The 15,472-nt window shown below is 43.1% G+C and overlaps 1 protein-coding gene across 1 annotated transcript; it reads left to right on the plus strand.

Moving 5' to 3' along the window:
* Window positions 1-6,169: 6,169 nt before the first annotated feature.
* LOC311509108 (dnaJ homolog subfamily A member 3, mitochondrial-like) lies at window positions 6,170-12,149 on the plus strand (the record flags this gene model as incomplete). The annotated part of the gene is made up of 12 exons (XM_084574159.1): window positions 6,170-6,422; window positions 7,832-7,968; window positions 8,068-8,151; window positions 8,248-8,454; window positions 9,044-9,196; window positions 9,301-9,448; window positions 9,565-9,629; window positions 9,714-9,842; window positions 9,980-10,095; window positions 10,741-10,835; window positions 10,968-11,127; window positions 11,257-12,149. The coding sequence occupies 11 exons, from the start codon at window positions 6,170-6,172 to the stop codon at window positions 11,117-11,119; spliced, it is 1,539 nt and encodes a 512-aa protein (XP_084430285.1). The 3' UTR covers window positions 11,120-11,127; window positions 11,257-12,149.
* Window positions 12,150-15,472: the final 3,323 nt, after the last annotated feature.

Raw genomic sequence — 15,472 nt, forward strand, 5'->3', positions numbered from 1 at the left:
GCATCATGTGAACAGCGATGCTTCTAGTGATGAAGTAGTGGAAAACATCCATGCGTCTTGGCAGTTTAACTAAAGGACCAGTGTGTAGGATTTAAAGGGCTCTACTTGCAGAAATATAATATAATGCTCATAATTATGTGTTCACTGGTGTAAAACAGTCACCACAACACAGACAAACCAAACACTGGCTCTTTAAATTGACCACTGAACAGTTCATTCTGCTACAGTCTTGTAAAAATAGGAGTATTCAGTTGGTTGCAATCTGCAGCCTCGCCACTAGAGGTCTCTGCATCGTACTCACTTGACCTTTAAACCAAAAGGATTTTAACCTTTTTTTTTTTAACTAACTGTTTGGGTTTTGTTTTGGCCTTCATCTCTACCGTTTTGGTTCACTTTTATCCTTTTCCAGGTGCTATCAGCTTTTAGCGCAGATAAGTATGGAGTAGATAAAATGAAAGCTACATCAAGATGTAAGTGAATATTTGACTTCAACAGAACTCAAATTTATGTTGCTTCTTCTCTGCTGGATGTATAAATAAGCCTCTGGTTGCCATGTTCGCCATTGTTTTGAGCTTGTTGCTCTGCCCCTGACTGATAGGGCTTTAGTGGTTGACAAAGGCAGAGCAATGACAGAATAGAGAAAGGCAGAGAAACAAAAACAACAGATTTAGATTCACATTTCTATGAAAATCACCATGACAAGCAATTAAAATGAAATACAACTGCACTCACAGACCAAATGTTAAATATTTTGCCGCATCTATTTGGGTAGAGAACATTCAGAGTTATCAGGCAGCAGACAGAACGATTCACTGACTGTGAGACCATTCAGTAATTCAGTAGCACAGTCTGTTACCATAACAGTCGCATCATCTCCACAACAGAGAGGAGTGTGGAGTGTCATCCCGGACATGGTTTGACTTCTGCTCCCTCCCTCTCTTTCTCTTTTGCTGTTGTGCTGTGCCCTTGAGCTACACCAGCAGCTGTGTTTTTCTAAAAGATGAATGTGAGATGTTCAGTTTCCTTTCCCTCTGTAATCGTACAGACAAACGGGGTATGATGCACAGCAGGGAATATCCATGACTCCCAAATCTTCAGTTAAAAATAAATACCACACAAGATATGCAGTATATCAAATATGAAAGCATAGGGCACAAAACATTCACTAAAGCTTCCTTACAGATCAGATCATTATGTAATTTGTATATTTTGTTGTAGTTTTCTGTCTCTCTGAATGGCAATACAGACTTGGTATTGTCATGGTATTTGAGAAAGGTGCATTTGTCTGCTACAGGAGCAACTTTAAGTACTTAAGTGTTAAGTTGGGGATGAAAAAAAAAAGGATTTGTCGACATGCTGTAATTTTAGCGGATTTAGGCTGAAAGATAATGTCAGGAAAATAACCAAGCCCAAAAACTGCTGCATGCCGCAGTACAAGTGCCCCCCCATCAGAAACACTGTGGCCCTGAGTAGCAGGCCAAAAATCAAAGTCAGTGAGTTGTAACAGGTTGATGTGTAATCTCAGTTAAAAATGTGTAACTTTTGCTATCAAACTAAGTCACAGCGCTTGTGTTGTTAAGTTTAAACCATAGACTGCTTCTCAAAAGTAAAGCAAGTAGAGCTCCCCCTGGTGGCTGGCTGCAGTATAGGTCATAAGCTCCACCCCCTCTAAGTTAGTGGGTGGGACTTGGGACAAACTAAAACACTAAAATACACATCAAATAAAAAAAAATCATTTTAGGTCGTTAATATAATGTTGATGCATGTTCAAGTGTCAATTGTGTGGATAAGTTTTGTTTTAGTTATTTGGCGCTATGGAAACAGGACGTGACATAATGGCGACAATCAGTTGCCATGCCAACCGCTCCGTAAAGAGTCCCGTAGGACTGTGAGAGTTGTAAAAAAAAAAATAAGTACAGTGTATAATCCAACATTTCCTTGTAACTGGTGGAGGTGGAGCAGAGCGTAGTATTAATTAAACAAAAACGCGATTGAGTCTGGAGGAAGTGTGGTCGGGTCATCGATATCGCAGCTCCACGTGGCTCTACTCTCAGACTGTACTGCACAGACTCTGGCTCCAAACTCGCAAGATGGCGCCACCCATATACCCAAGAAACTAGCGTCAGTTTGGCCAATGCAAAGGAAGTGGGGCCGTGTAGTCCATATTTATATACAGTCTATGGTTTAAACCCTGAAACATGAAGGGAGCTACGACATCGCTGCAAACCCCACCAAGCCGATGAACACCCAACGTCTACAGCAATGTCAATAATGTGTATAATGTGTCACACTGATCCGACCAGACCACACTGACACTTATTTTCACTCGTGCAGCTGCAGCAGTAAAGAATTTGTCTCACTGTGATCAACAATTTCTTTATCTGCTCCAGATCTGGGTCTGTGTTTTGTCCCGAGGTATGAAGTAGCCGTGACGGTGGCTGACAGCGAGGCTGATATATGGAGATTTAATACCGCTCTGTTCATAACCCCAACGCACTAATTACAACCACAGGCTTGCAACGAGCAGTGCTGCTTTGAACCCACCACTTTTAGACAACATGATGTGTGTGTGTGTGTAGGGGTGGAGAGGTTGAGGAGCATAAGCAGTTGAGTAAAGATTGACACCACTGCCCCACCTCCTACTGACTGGCTGACTTGACCTCAGACCCTCCACCAGCGCAGCCGGAGAGATTAAAAAGCAAAGACTGAAGCAGAAACGACTCAAAGTATTCAACGGTTCAAATAAAAGCCTTTCATTTACCATATTTGGTCCGTCAGCATTCACACACACATGCACCGAACACGGATGCATGCGAATCTGGAAGCTGGAGCATCCTTGCTGAGATAAGAATCGCCGCTCGGGGTGATATTTACATTACCGAGTGGCAAATGCCAGCTTCCTCCGGTGATACATTCCACAGAGACGCACACAGCTGGGATGCTGTTTTGCAGGTCGCCCTGGAGACGGCGGGGAATGAGAGAGGGATGGCGGGGAAGAAGGAAGGGAAGCTGAAAGGGAGCGTGAGCTTCTCTTTCAACGGGTCACACACACTGACATCCATTCAACGTTCTTGCTTTGTAAAAAAAAAAAAACTCTGACATAACGCCAGATACGATGCGCTTGATCTTTCGCCTCAGCTTTTGTCTGTCATGCCGTCCTCGTGTCACGTCAACAGGCAGCCTGTCGTTACTGGTGATGTTTGTCTGATGTTTGGATAGTGATGGTGTCTGTGTGACGATATCACTCAAAGAACTTAGACCTCATTGTCCCGATGCCGCGTTACGATCCAAGACGTTTGGCCATCTGCACTGCTTAGAAGATCCCCTGAAATCTGAACCTGTGTTCACTGTACTGTATCTGTTATCATGGAAACAGTAAGACTCTTTGTTTGACGGCGCAACGGCCTAAAAATAAAACTTTAATAACAAAGAAAGTAGGTAATTTGGCTGAATGTGTTTTATTATCCCCGGAGCTTCGGCGCTGCGCTGCTGAACGCCTTTCTACAGTAGCTGTTTATTTTACGTTCCCCCATTCAATGCTTAATGGCTTCTCGTAAAAACATCACAGAGCCCTAGTTAATGGTTTGGAACAGTTTTAAAATGCCGTTAAATGTTTGAACATGAATTGCTTTGACTGATCTGTCTTTTTTATCTTTATTAAACTGTTTACGAGGATTTATCCCAACCTGTAAACTGTGTCAAATACAAAACAACAGTAGCGCATAAGAACTTGTAATTTCACAAACTTATAGTTGATGCTCAGTCGCTGATCATTTTAAGACCTGACGGGTTTTAAATGGGCTGTTTATATAGTGGTGACGTTGTTTTTAATTTACAAAGGCGTAGAAAACATGCATGACCCAGCCTTGACATACCCCAACACCCTTCCAGTGACCTTTGACCCCTCACCCCAGGACACAAAGGTCAATGTCCCGTCACAGCTTTGAGTCTCACTGCTGTTGTGTCAGGGAACAGAATGACCCCTTGATGTGGTTTACATTTATTATTAATGAATCATTCTGTCGTAATCTCTGAGCACTAACACCAGTCAGTTTAATGAACTAGATCCAGTTTATGCAATATTTTGCTCTGCGTGGCTCTGGATCTGTTATTTATCAGCTCAGTGATGCCATCTAGTGTCTCAGTGGTGCACGGGCAAGTTTAAATCATGAAATGTAAATGAGATTAACTTCATGGATGGATTTATTTGCAGTTTAAAGTTTAAAGTGTAGAGAAAGAAAAATACCATTTCCAGAAACTGAAGAAAAATGTCCAGTACAGAGCTGTTAATGACAGTTTAGAGTTTTATATATTGTATTTCCTCTGCAGGTACATATATTATCAGATAATGTTCCTAAAAAGATCAAAATCAGGATACTTGTTGTGCTTTGCTATAAATATATCTTTTTATTATTATTTTATTATTCATTTTATTAACCTGGTTAGCCCTGCGATAGACTGGAGACCTGTCCAGGGTGTACCCCGCCTCTCACCCGATGACAGCTGGGATAGGCTCCAGCACTCCCCAGGACCTTTCACAGGACAAGTGGTTACAGAAGGTGAATGAATTTTATTATTTTAATTACATACTGGTAATAGTAGATTTTACTGAACGATGCTGTGACATGTTTTCCTATCGTTTTATTCGTATGTAGAGTCTTGTACCCCCATACTCAGCCTATATGGGGATTTTCAGTTTCTGATACTGCTTCTCAGAAGTGTACACTCTTTGTACAGTATATATATAACTCACTGTGTATGTTGTATCTGTTGCCGGGCAGGGGCAGTGTATGTCCTTTGTTTCTCTTGTTCTTTCTCTCCCTCCCCTGTTCACAGCTGATTCCACAACTGATTCCACCTGAGAAGTCTGACGGGGCCTGCTGATTGGTTGGTTGGGCCCCAGATCATCCAATTACGACCCATGGCCTACATTAAAAGGGATCCAGCTACAGACTTCTCTCTCTCTTTCTTTCTGCTGCTTGCTTTCAGATGGTCTTCTCGATCTAGTCTCTGCTGCTTTATTACTCAAATATTATTTTGATTTCTGTTATTTACTTTATTTGTTATCGAGACGCATGGACCTTTGAATACTATTTATTTTAGTTGGGGTGGAAGGTCTGGACTATAGGTGAGGTTGGGGTACCCACTTCATCACTTAGCATGTAGGATTATTGGTTGGTGCCACCTGTATATTTTTGGTTGCACCTTTTTAGGAGAGAAGATAGTTGGGTCTTTTGTTTGTTGCTTTCAACAAGGAGAAGTTTGTTAGCCAGGTCTAGTTTTGTTTTATTTCTTTCATTTATTTGGCTTATTCACTTATCTTATAATCTTGTTAATATTGTGTATACTTATTTTATTTTTATTGTTGATTTCAGCTTTTGTTATATTTATGTATGGTTGAATGCCTGTACATTGCTGCTGCAACAGAGAAATTTATCTATCTATCTATCTATTTATCTATCTATCTAACCATGTGCTCCAATCCTTCCCCACTGTGTTTGCTTTAAGCAAGTTTTCATTTTTTTTTTCTTCAAATAAATCTTGTCAAGTTTGCTCCATCCAGACTCAACTTCATTGATTGTCCTGTGTTCGTTCCTAAATTCCCCTAGACCCACCCAGGGACGGACGTAACATGCCCATATAGTGAAACCACGACAACTTATTCATTTTCATTCATATTGGTCCAAACACTTTGTTTGTTGGCATCATTTAAATCCCAGCATATAAGATTCAAGATGTTTATTGTCGCATGCATAGTAAAAACAGCAAGTCTCCTTTAGTAAAAGAAATACAAAATAATAATAATAAAAATAAATAAATACTAAAACAAGGTGTGGAACAAATCTATTCACAGAACCTGATCTACCACAGTGAATAAAAACTTGTGTGGGTGTTCAGCATGAATGAACTTATAACTTACAAAAAAAAACATTATTTCCATTTGAAATATCATGCAGTAGAATATGTCTATTTTTATAATAAGTTGGCTTTAGTACGTTTTAGAAATTAAATATTATATAAATGCTGTAGTTACACTTCACACCTAACGTTTATTACTACTGAGTAGACACATTTATTTATGTATTCCGTTTAATATCTATCTAGTATTTATCTATTTATTCATCCATCCATCCATCGATCCGTTTCAATTTCCGCTTCACTCCCGCACATGCGCAAATCACCTCTAACCCCCCTGACGTCGGCAGTGACGCAAAAAATGGCGTCCTCCGCTGCCCGGCTCACCACACGCTGGTTAACAACATCGGCCACTTCTGGACGTCGCAGCGGCGGTTTCCTCGCTGTCTCCGTCCGACATGGAGGGGCCGGTCAAGGGGCCGTCTCGCACGCTCACCGGCGTGGGATAGCGGTCAGCCTGGGCTCGTGGACGGGCGGAAATGCCGTGACATTGAGAGGACTGACAGGCGAGTAAAGTTAGCTAACAGCTAGCAAAACAAGAGAGTTTCTTACATCAGCTCATCCTCGGATCTTCTTAAAACCGATAGTCTGTTTAAATGTGCAGCTTTGTAGGATTTATGGTGTGAAAGCGTGAGTTTAAGCTATCCAGGTGCTAGCATAGCGGCTTAGCCTTGATGTAAGAGTGATGCAACTGCTCTGTAGTGTGTCACAGCCTGAATACATAACACAGAGCAGCCGCACTGACCTTGTCACCAACAGCCTTTTTTGCATCGTTTGGAGAATTAAAAGTACTTCATCAGACATAAGGGGCTTTCTCCGAGATCCTGCTCCATGTTGACAGGATTGCACAAGACAGTTTCTGCAGCTTTATTAGCTGCACATTCATCCTGCAGACCTGCTGTCCTGCAACATGTTCTGCTGTTCAAATAAGAGGAGGATTTATTGACAGTTTGAGACAACCTCTGCTTTGTGACATGCTGAAAGTAGGGATTAGGAGATGGTGTATATACTGTGGCACAAGGTCCTGAACTGATCAAGTACCTGTGGGACGATCCACAGAGGACCCTCCCCTCAACCCATAGCACCTAGATGCCCCCCACTAACAACATCCTGTTGCCAGACACCACAGGACACCCTCAGAAGGCCCATGTCCATTCTCTGATGAGTCACAACTGTTTTGGAGGCACAAGAGAGACCTGCACAATATTATTTGTATAAGGGTTTCTGTTAGATTCGGCTCCATGTTGACAGGATTGCACAAGACACACATTCATCCTACGACCTCTTGCTTTGTGACATCCTGGAAGTAGGGAGTAGGATATGGTATGTACTGTGGTGAAAGGGACGCTCATCAACGCTATAATAAGCTGTGGCACTCAAACCATGATCGATTGGTGTTAAGGAACACAAAGTGCACATAGTAAACACACAATAAAGAAAGTGACTGAATGACTTTTTAATTAACCTGCAATAGTAAAGTGCAATAACAATGTACCTGGTATTTCTCTATTTATGCAACAACCATGTATGTACAGTCACAATATTTATTTTTATTACTATTATTATTATTCTTTTCTGGGTGTTTGGTATTTGGGCTTATTGTACTGTTTCCTACATGTATGTCTGACAGTGCTGTATGTGATGGAGATGTCAATTTCCCTGCAGGAACCTCCCAAAGGGATCAATAAAGTTGTCTATCTATCTATCTATCTATCTATCATAGATGACCATATTTGTACCATAACACCAACACAACACAGTAAATATAGTCCAGTGTGTCGTACTGGTTAATATCTGCATGTGTTTTGCTTACAGGAGCACAGTTATAAACTTGGGCATCATTTTATTTGGCATAGCTCCCGATGTACTCTTGTGTCATTTTGATTAACAGTCTTTTTTGTGTGTGTGTCTACAGCGGTACGATGTCCTCATGGCGTCACCAGCCACTCTTTCCACTCCAGCTGCAGACTGAACAACAAGCAGGACTTCTACGAAGTGCTGGGCGTCTCCCGCACTGCCTCACAGAAGGACATCAAGAAGGCTTACTACCAGGTCTCGAGAAGTCGCTGATTAAGCGTGTTTGAAATTATCTGCAGGATCACCTTGAATGTAAGGAGTTTTATTTCTTCTCATCTTTCCTCCGCCTTCCAGATGGCAAAGAAGTACCACCCAGACACCAACCCAGATGATCCAGGGGCCAAAGAGAAGTTTGCCAAGCTGGCTGAAGCCTATGAGGTACAAAACACGTATTAGTGTATAAGTAGTCAGTTATTGTTATTGAAACCTCTGCTGTAAACTCAACATCTCCGTGCTGCTGTTTTTTGTGAGCAGGTGCTGAGTGACGAGGTGAAGAGGAAGCAGTATGACACGTACGGAGCTGCCGGCTTCGACCCGGGCCGCGCTGGCCAGCAGCAGTACTACAAGGCTGGCAGCACCAGTATAGACCCCGAGGAGCTCTTCAGGAAGATCTTTGGAGAGTTTTCAGGAGGCTTTGGAGGCTTTGGAGACTTCAATAGCATGTTTAACCAAAGGCCAGAGGTAAGAAGTCACTGAGAACATCGTGGAATCAACATATTTAGGCGTTTTTATTTTTTATTTTAGTGAAGAATCGGTTTAAAGGTGCAGCCACGACATTAAAACCACTGACAGGAGAAGTAAATAACATTGATGACAATACAATGTTCTGTTGGGAAACTTTAGGACCTGGCATTCATTCATGTGGATGTTACTTAGACATGTAGCACCCACCTAGACCAGACCAGGCACCCCCACCCCATAGCAATGACACTCCTTGATGGCAGCAGTCATCCCCAGAAGGATGCAGCCTGACACAAAAACAGCACAAGGTGTTGACCTGGCCTCCAAATTCACTAGATCCCAAACTGATCAAGTATCTGTGGGATGATCCACAGAGGCCCCTCCCCTCAACCCATAGGACCCAAAGCCCCCCCACTAACAGACACCACAGGACACCCTCAGAAGGCCCATGTCCATTCTCTGATGAGTCACGACTGTTTTGGAGGTACAAGGGAGACCTACACAGTATTAGGAAGGTGGTCATAATGTTATGCCTGATCGGTGTATGTGTATAGCCATAGTAAAAACGTTCCCACTGTCTTTTTCACAGTTCGTGATGGAGCTTACGTTTTCTGAGGCGGCGAAGGGAGTGAATAAGGAGCTGAGCGTCAACCTTGACGAGGACTGTCAGAGGTGCGACGGAAAGGGCAACGAGCCGGGCACCAAGGTGACCCGGTGTCTCTACTGCAACGGCACAGGCATGGTGAGTCCAAGCAAATTTAATCTGATCTGGTTTATAAAAATCCAGTACACTCGCTTCCTCTGTGCCGTTATTCATCGTGTCATTGTCTGCGTCGCCCTCGGCAGGAGTCCATCAACACGGGTCCTTTCATGATGCGCACCGCGTGTCGGCGCTGCGGCGGGAAAGGAGTGATCATAAACACACACTGCGGCATGTGCAGAGGTTCGGGTCAGGTCAAGACGAGACGGGCGGTCAGCGTGCCCGTACCTGCTGGTGGGTTTGAAATGAATGGCCGCTGGTGATTCTCAGTGTGTTTAACGTGTCAAATAAGATGTGCGTACTGCTCTCTGACCGCTGTTAAGTTAAATCATCTTGATGTTGTCTTTCAGGAGTGGATAATGGTCAGACTGTACGAATGTCAGTAGGGAAAACAGAAATCCTCATAACATTCAGGGTGAGTTTTCTGTTGTTATTTGAAGGGTTTACTAAATTCTAGCAGTGTAGTGTTTTGATTATATATTGTATTTAAAACGTACAGGTACAGAGGAGCCCGGTGTTCAAGCGTCATGGAGTAGACATCCACTCAGACGTGTCCATCTCCATAGCTCAGGCCATCCTGGGAGGCACAGCCAGAACACAGGGCCTTTATGAGACCATCAGTATAGTGGTGAGTAAAGACTCAGTTCCTGATGTAATATATTTAGATATATCTGTCGGATACTTACCGATCTCCAAATACACTTCTTCACGCAGAGTTTCATTTCTCTGTTTTCCGTTTCAAACCTGCATCCCGTGTGTTTTCAGATTCCATCCAGTTGCCAGGCCGATCAGACGATCCGGCTGCAGGGGAAAGGGATTCGGAGGATGAACAGCTACAGCTACGGAGATCATTACATTCACATCAAGATCAAAGTGCCAAAGTAAGACCCACACCACAACGTCAGGAATGTGTTCAGGTTGTTCTTAACAGCAGCTGTTACGACCCGACGCGAGGTGATGAAGTATTAGCAGACATGGAGCGACGAGACAACAGACCACAAAGATAATAAATAATAAAAATAAATTAGATTTAAAAGGAAAGGTTACAAATGTGAAGTGGGGAGTCCGGATGGGAAACATGGGTTAATCAGTATCAAGTATGCAAACTCTGGTAGTGATGGTTTGGACTTGGCAACTCTGAATTACAGACAGGAGAGCAGCAGTGTACTTGATCACCTCCTGATGCATCTTCAGTAAAACACACAAGCGTACCTCGTACCGCGTACCGTACTTGGACAGATGCATACCTTAAACAGTACTATATATGTACTATACTGCAGTACAACCCCCTCTGGCCCACAGCCAGATGTTTCTGTTCCTCTTTAGTGGAGCCCACCCCAGGGATCTCCTGAGTTGATAGTCGAATAACAATAAATTTTGTTATTTTGAAAGTAATTCTGGGTCTCTGAGTCTTAAATTTAACACATAAAGGTCTTAAAAAGTCTTGTTCAAACCTGCAGAGACCCTGCTCTATTATTTGGCCGTAATTACAAGAATCTGTTTCTGTCACTGTCTTTTTCTTGCAGGAAGTTGACCAGAAGGCAGCGCTCTCTGTTGCTGAGCTACGCGGAGGAGGAGACGGACGTCGAGGGGACGGTCAACGGCGTCAGCCCGTCCACAGGTGAGGACCGGAGTTCATCTTCAATCCAAACATTATCACACGCTCAAATGCAGACGTATGCACACACACTCAGACGCAGATAGCCGATCCCTCCTCACTCACTCACCTGACGAAGTGCATGTTTTTGTCCAGGAGGGGGCAGCAGCAGCAGCTCTTCAGGCTCTGGTGCCAAGTCCACCGGCTCTGAGGAGGGACGGGACAAGCAGCAGCAGCAACAGCAGCAGCAGGAGAAGGAGGAGGAGGAGGGAGGCTTCTTCTCCAAACTAAAGAAAATGTTTAGCTGACACTCCAGGTCGGAGCTTTAAACACCTCACTCCTTACCTAATAGACAGATATATTGGAAATTTAAACAAAACACTATACATATAATCATAATGTGCCGGGTGGTTGTATTTTCTTTGAACCTCTTTTACTTTTGCAGGTGAAAAGAAACAACAAGGAAAAAAGAAAGTCCACTGACTGGGCCTTCATGTCGGCTTCACCTGCTCGGGAAACAAGAAGAAGAAGACAAATAAGAAGAATAGAAGAAGAAGAAAGGAGGGAGCGGCGGGCAGAGCGGCATATGTGTTGACACGGTTGCAGTTGGCAAACAGGTTGTGTAGACTCCAGCTCCACCCACACAGCCACTGACCCATCACCTCAGACAGGTGCTGGGCTGAGGGACTCAACGTCTGGCGTGGAAAGAAAAGAGGTGGTGACTGACGCCTCATGTGACGCCGGGACGCCTCCTCGCTGCTCACCGTGCTCAGCGGGGCAGGTCAGATTACAAACCGCGTGAGAGGAGCCAAAAAAATAAATAAAAATGGGTGACAATAAACAATTGGAATGGGTTTTTCTGACTTTAAATGTCTGGCAACGAATTATTTCCATGAATAACTAGTATTATTTAAATAAAGAAAAGGTTCAAGTACATTAAACTCTGTTCAACAAATGTAGATAATTTAGTCACAATAAATGAGAATTTATTTATTGTAAATCAGCTGTTCATAAACCCTACTACATGTTTTTCTACAGTTTATTTCTCTTTTTTTGTAATCTAGATAATTAATAGTTTTATTTATGTGTGTACTGGATCTGTTTTGCTTGTAATTGGTCTCAAATTACATATAACATAGGAGATTAAAGATCCTGTTTCCTCCACACTGTCACTGGCTCTTTCTTGTGAATACGCAGGATATTTTAATGTTAAGGAAGAAATGAAAACGAGTGACCAGTGGGACCCTTTGTTGCTGTCAGACACATCTGTTCTCATAGTTGTACCTGTGTGTGGCGACAAAATTGTGCAAAAACTAATTAAAATAAAGGCTAAAGCGTTTAAAGTTCAGTTTTTGTTTCATTGTAATCAGTTCTAACCTCTAAAGCGTAATCCTGCAAAACACCAATAGATGGAGACGTTGAGACAGTCCAGTCCTGCACCAACACGGGTCAACTTCAGCTTCACCTCACACACAAACACACACACACAAGTCCAGACTCCGTTTGATGTGTTCAGCCACCCACTTCATCACCGCGCGCGGCGTCCGAACAGAAGCCCTTTTTTGTGCGGGTCACCGGTGACGCTGGCTCCAGCTCGGGGATTTTCCGACATTGCTCGCGCTCAAAGTGGTCAGTCTTCACCAAACGGGACTCGTGGTTCCTCCCAGGGGAAATTTATGATAGAATATGAAGTCAGAGATACAGAACAGGCCGGTGGCTGTGCTTTGCATGCGTCCCTGTGATGTATTTCCCCTAGTAACGTGCAGTTTCTATACGTTGAAAGGAGGCGCGGAAGGTCAAGCCTTTGGTAGTGAAGCAGAATGAATATAACTGGGATCTGTAACCTGTACAACTATTTGTATATTCCCTTAAAAAAGTATGATTTCTTAAGAGTAAAATGTTATTTTATGTTTTATTTTTTTAGTCTTTTAAACTCCAAAGACTCAACTTCAGGCAGTGGCAGCAGATGTTTTACAATTTAGGACAATTTCTGGCTGGGAAAGAGAGCTTATGTTTCAAATTAAGATAAAACAGATGGACGTGCCTTCCTCTCTATATGGGGTTATGGAATACAGTTTCTCTTCAACATGTTTATGCGAGTAAGTGAAAATAATTTGTGAAATGTGGTGAATGCACGAGGGCTCGTCTCTGCGCCAGCACAGAGGAGGACTCACATGATGTAATGTGCTGCTGTGTCTTATAGTTGCGGAACAACAGATTGGATTGACAGCACGAGACCTGAAGAAGATGTCCAACAGTCTGAAATAAGATAAGAGTCGAAAAGATAAAATACTTGTCCCAAGAGTCCCTTAAAAATTAATTTATTCATAAATGAATTCATGAATCCTTGCGACGTCAGTAAGAGGATTTAGAGTTTATCTAAGGCAGCCTGAGCTTCCTCCTTCCCTTCCCTTTCTAGGATTTAGAGACGTGCAGTAATTCAGCGCCGGTCCCAGTAATTATATTGTCATCGTTAGTGTAAATCAGCGCCCGTTCCCTCATTACACTGCGTCACAATGAAGGGGTTGCTATATTCCGCCTTACTCATCTTCGAGGGTGGAAAACCACAGCGCTCCTTCTGCTCGTCCTCTGGACTGGAGGAAAAGAAGAGGAAGGAATTTATGCAACTACATGGATGTGAGAGGAAAATGGACGTATTATGTCACTGGATTATACAAGTGGAGCTTTATGAAGAGATGTTGACCTTAGTCCAACAGAAACACAGGAGATGAATGAATACATAGAGGTATAAGAATAATTCAGATCATTTACTGAAGTAAAAGTACCAGTACAACAATGTAAAAACTCCATTAGTCCATTACAAAAAACAGTCTTCCATGACAAAGATCAACCACAACATTATGACCACTGACAAGAGACGTAAATAACATTGACCATCTTGTGACAATCAATGTTCTGCTGGGAAACTTTTGGACCTGGGATTCATTCATGTGGAGGAACAGAGGTTTTAAATAGAGGTCCTCTGACAGTCATCTGACAGAATCCACCATCCTAACGGATGCGCGAGGACCCCCCAACGACTGTATGGAGGGGTCCGGGTCTCTGCAGCTGGTCAAAGGGACAACAGATCAGCTGTCCGCCGACTGAGACACCCAATGGATGTGGAGACTCCGCAGGCGCCATGGAGTCCCTGCTTGCACCCATCGGGTCTCTCTACAGGTGGACGGTAGACAGACGTTCGCATCGACCCCGTAGGAGGAGACGCCCTCGAAGCGTCCTAAGGTGTGGACATCACACTATATGTGTACTAATACTTCATCACCTCATTCACTGTGTAGGAGTGTGTTGGTGTCGAGTAGATCACTCTTGTTGCAGGCTGACATATAAGACCATACACTCACATGTCAGCCATAACATTATGACCAGGAGAGGTGTTGACCTGGCCTCCAAATTCACTAGATCACAAACTGATCAAGTGTCTGAGGGATGATCCACAGATCCCCCAGAAGGCCCATATCCATTCTCTGATCAGTCACAACTGTTTTGGAGACATACACAATAGGTTTTAATGTTGTGGTTGTCGTGGTTGATCGGTGTAGATGATCAATACTGAAACATCAGTGTGTTGCTGCAGGTGGAGCTGCCACTGTCAACCTCCTTCGATACCGATTTAACAACGGGGACAGCAGATTTATACCTGGGGGTTTCAGATGACTCATGGAAGTGGGAAGAAGGAAAAACAAAGTTGTAATTTACGAATCTATTTTCAGTTTTTGAACTTTTCCTCTGACCATTGTCTTACGGAGGGCGGCGCGGCGGCGTGGTGGCTAGCCTAACCCTTTTCTGTGTGGATTTTGCATGTTCTGCCTGTGTCTGTGTGGGTTTCTTCCACCGTCCAGAGAAATGCTTGTTAGATTCATTGGTGATTGGCTGTAGGTGAGAGTGTGAATGGTTGTCTGTTGATAGACTGGAGACCTGTCCAGGGTGCAACCTGCCTCCCACCCAATGACAGCTGAAATAGGCTCCAGCTCCCCCATGACCCTTCACAGGACAAGCGGTTACAGAAGATGAATGAATGAAATGTCTCATGAAGAGATATTGGATCATATGATTATATTTATTAACCTTCAACTGCGTTAATAGTATATCATCCACTGTACGTATTGTTAATCTTAAAAAGAACTAAAGATGTGACATAAATGTACTTAATTAACTTTCCACCACTGAACTTAATTAACCACACACAGCTTTCAGCCAAATGCAGTAGAGTGGAACATGTTTCTTTAACAGAACTGTGAAAAGTCTGTTTATCTACCGTTTATTTAACCACGTACGAAAAAAAACAATAAAGATTAAAAAAGTCTCAGTTTGATCGACGACCTGGCCAAGAGGTCAGCAGCGTCAATAAACCTAAAAAAAAAGAAGCTGAGCACACACTGGTTAGACACAAGCAGTAAAACACAAAAACACACAAACCAAAAAAACTGAAAGAAGAGGAAACACAAACACAAATCAACACAAACTGACAGAGAGGTAACGAGACAAGCCAAAGCTGTTATGTAGCGTGGCGAGAGCGATTTGTGGTGAAGGCTCCTGTTAACTTTTGTTTTCTACACGTCGCTCTGAGACCAAGGGTCGAAATAAAATGTAATCCAGTCGCCAAACTTGCTTCACACTCTGAGTTTGAGTAAATCTAGGGA

Source organism: Chelon labrosus (assembly GCF_963514085.1).
Source record: "Chelon labrosus genome assembly, chromosome: 2".
NCBI classification, from domain to species: domain Eukaryota; kingdom Metazoa; phylum Chordata; class Actinopteri; order Mugiliformes; family Mugilidae; genus Chelon; species Chelon labrosus.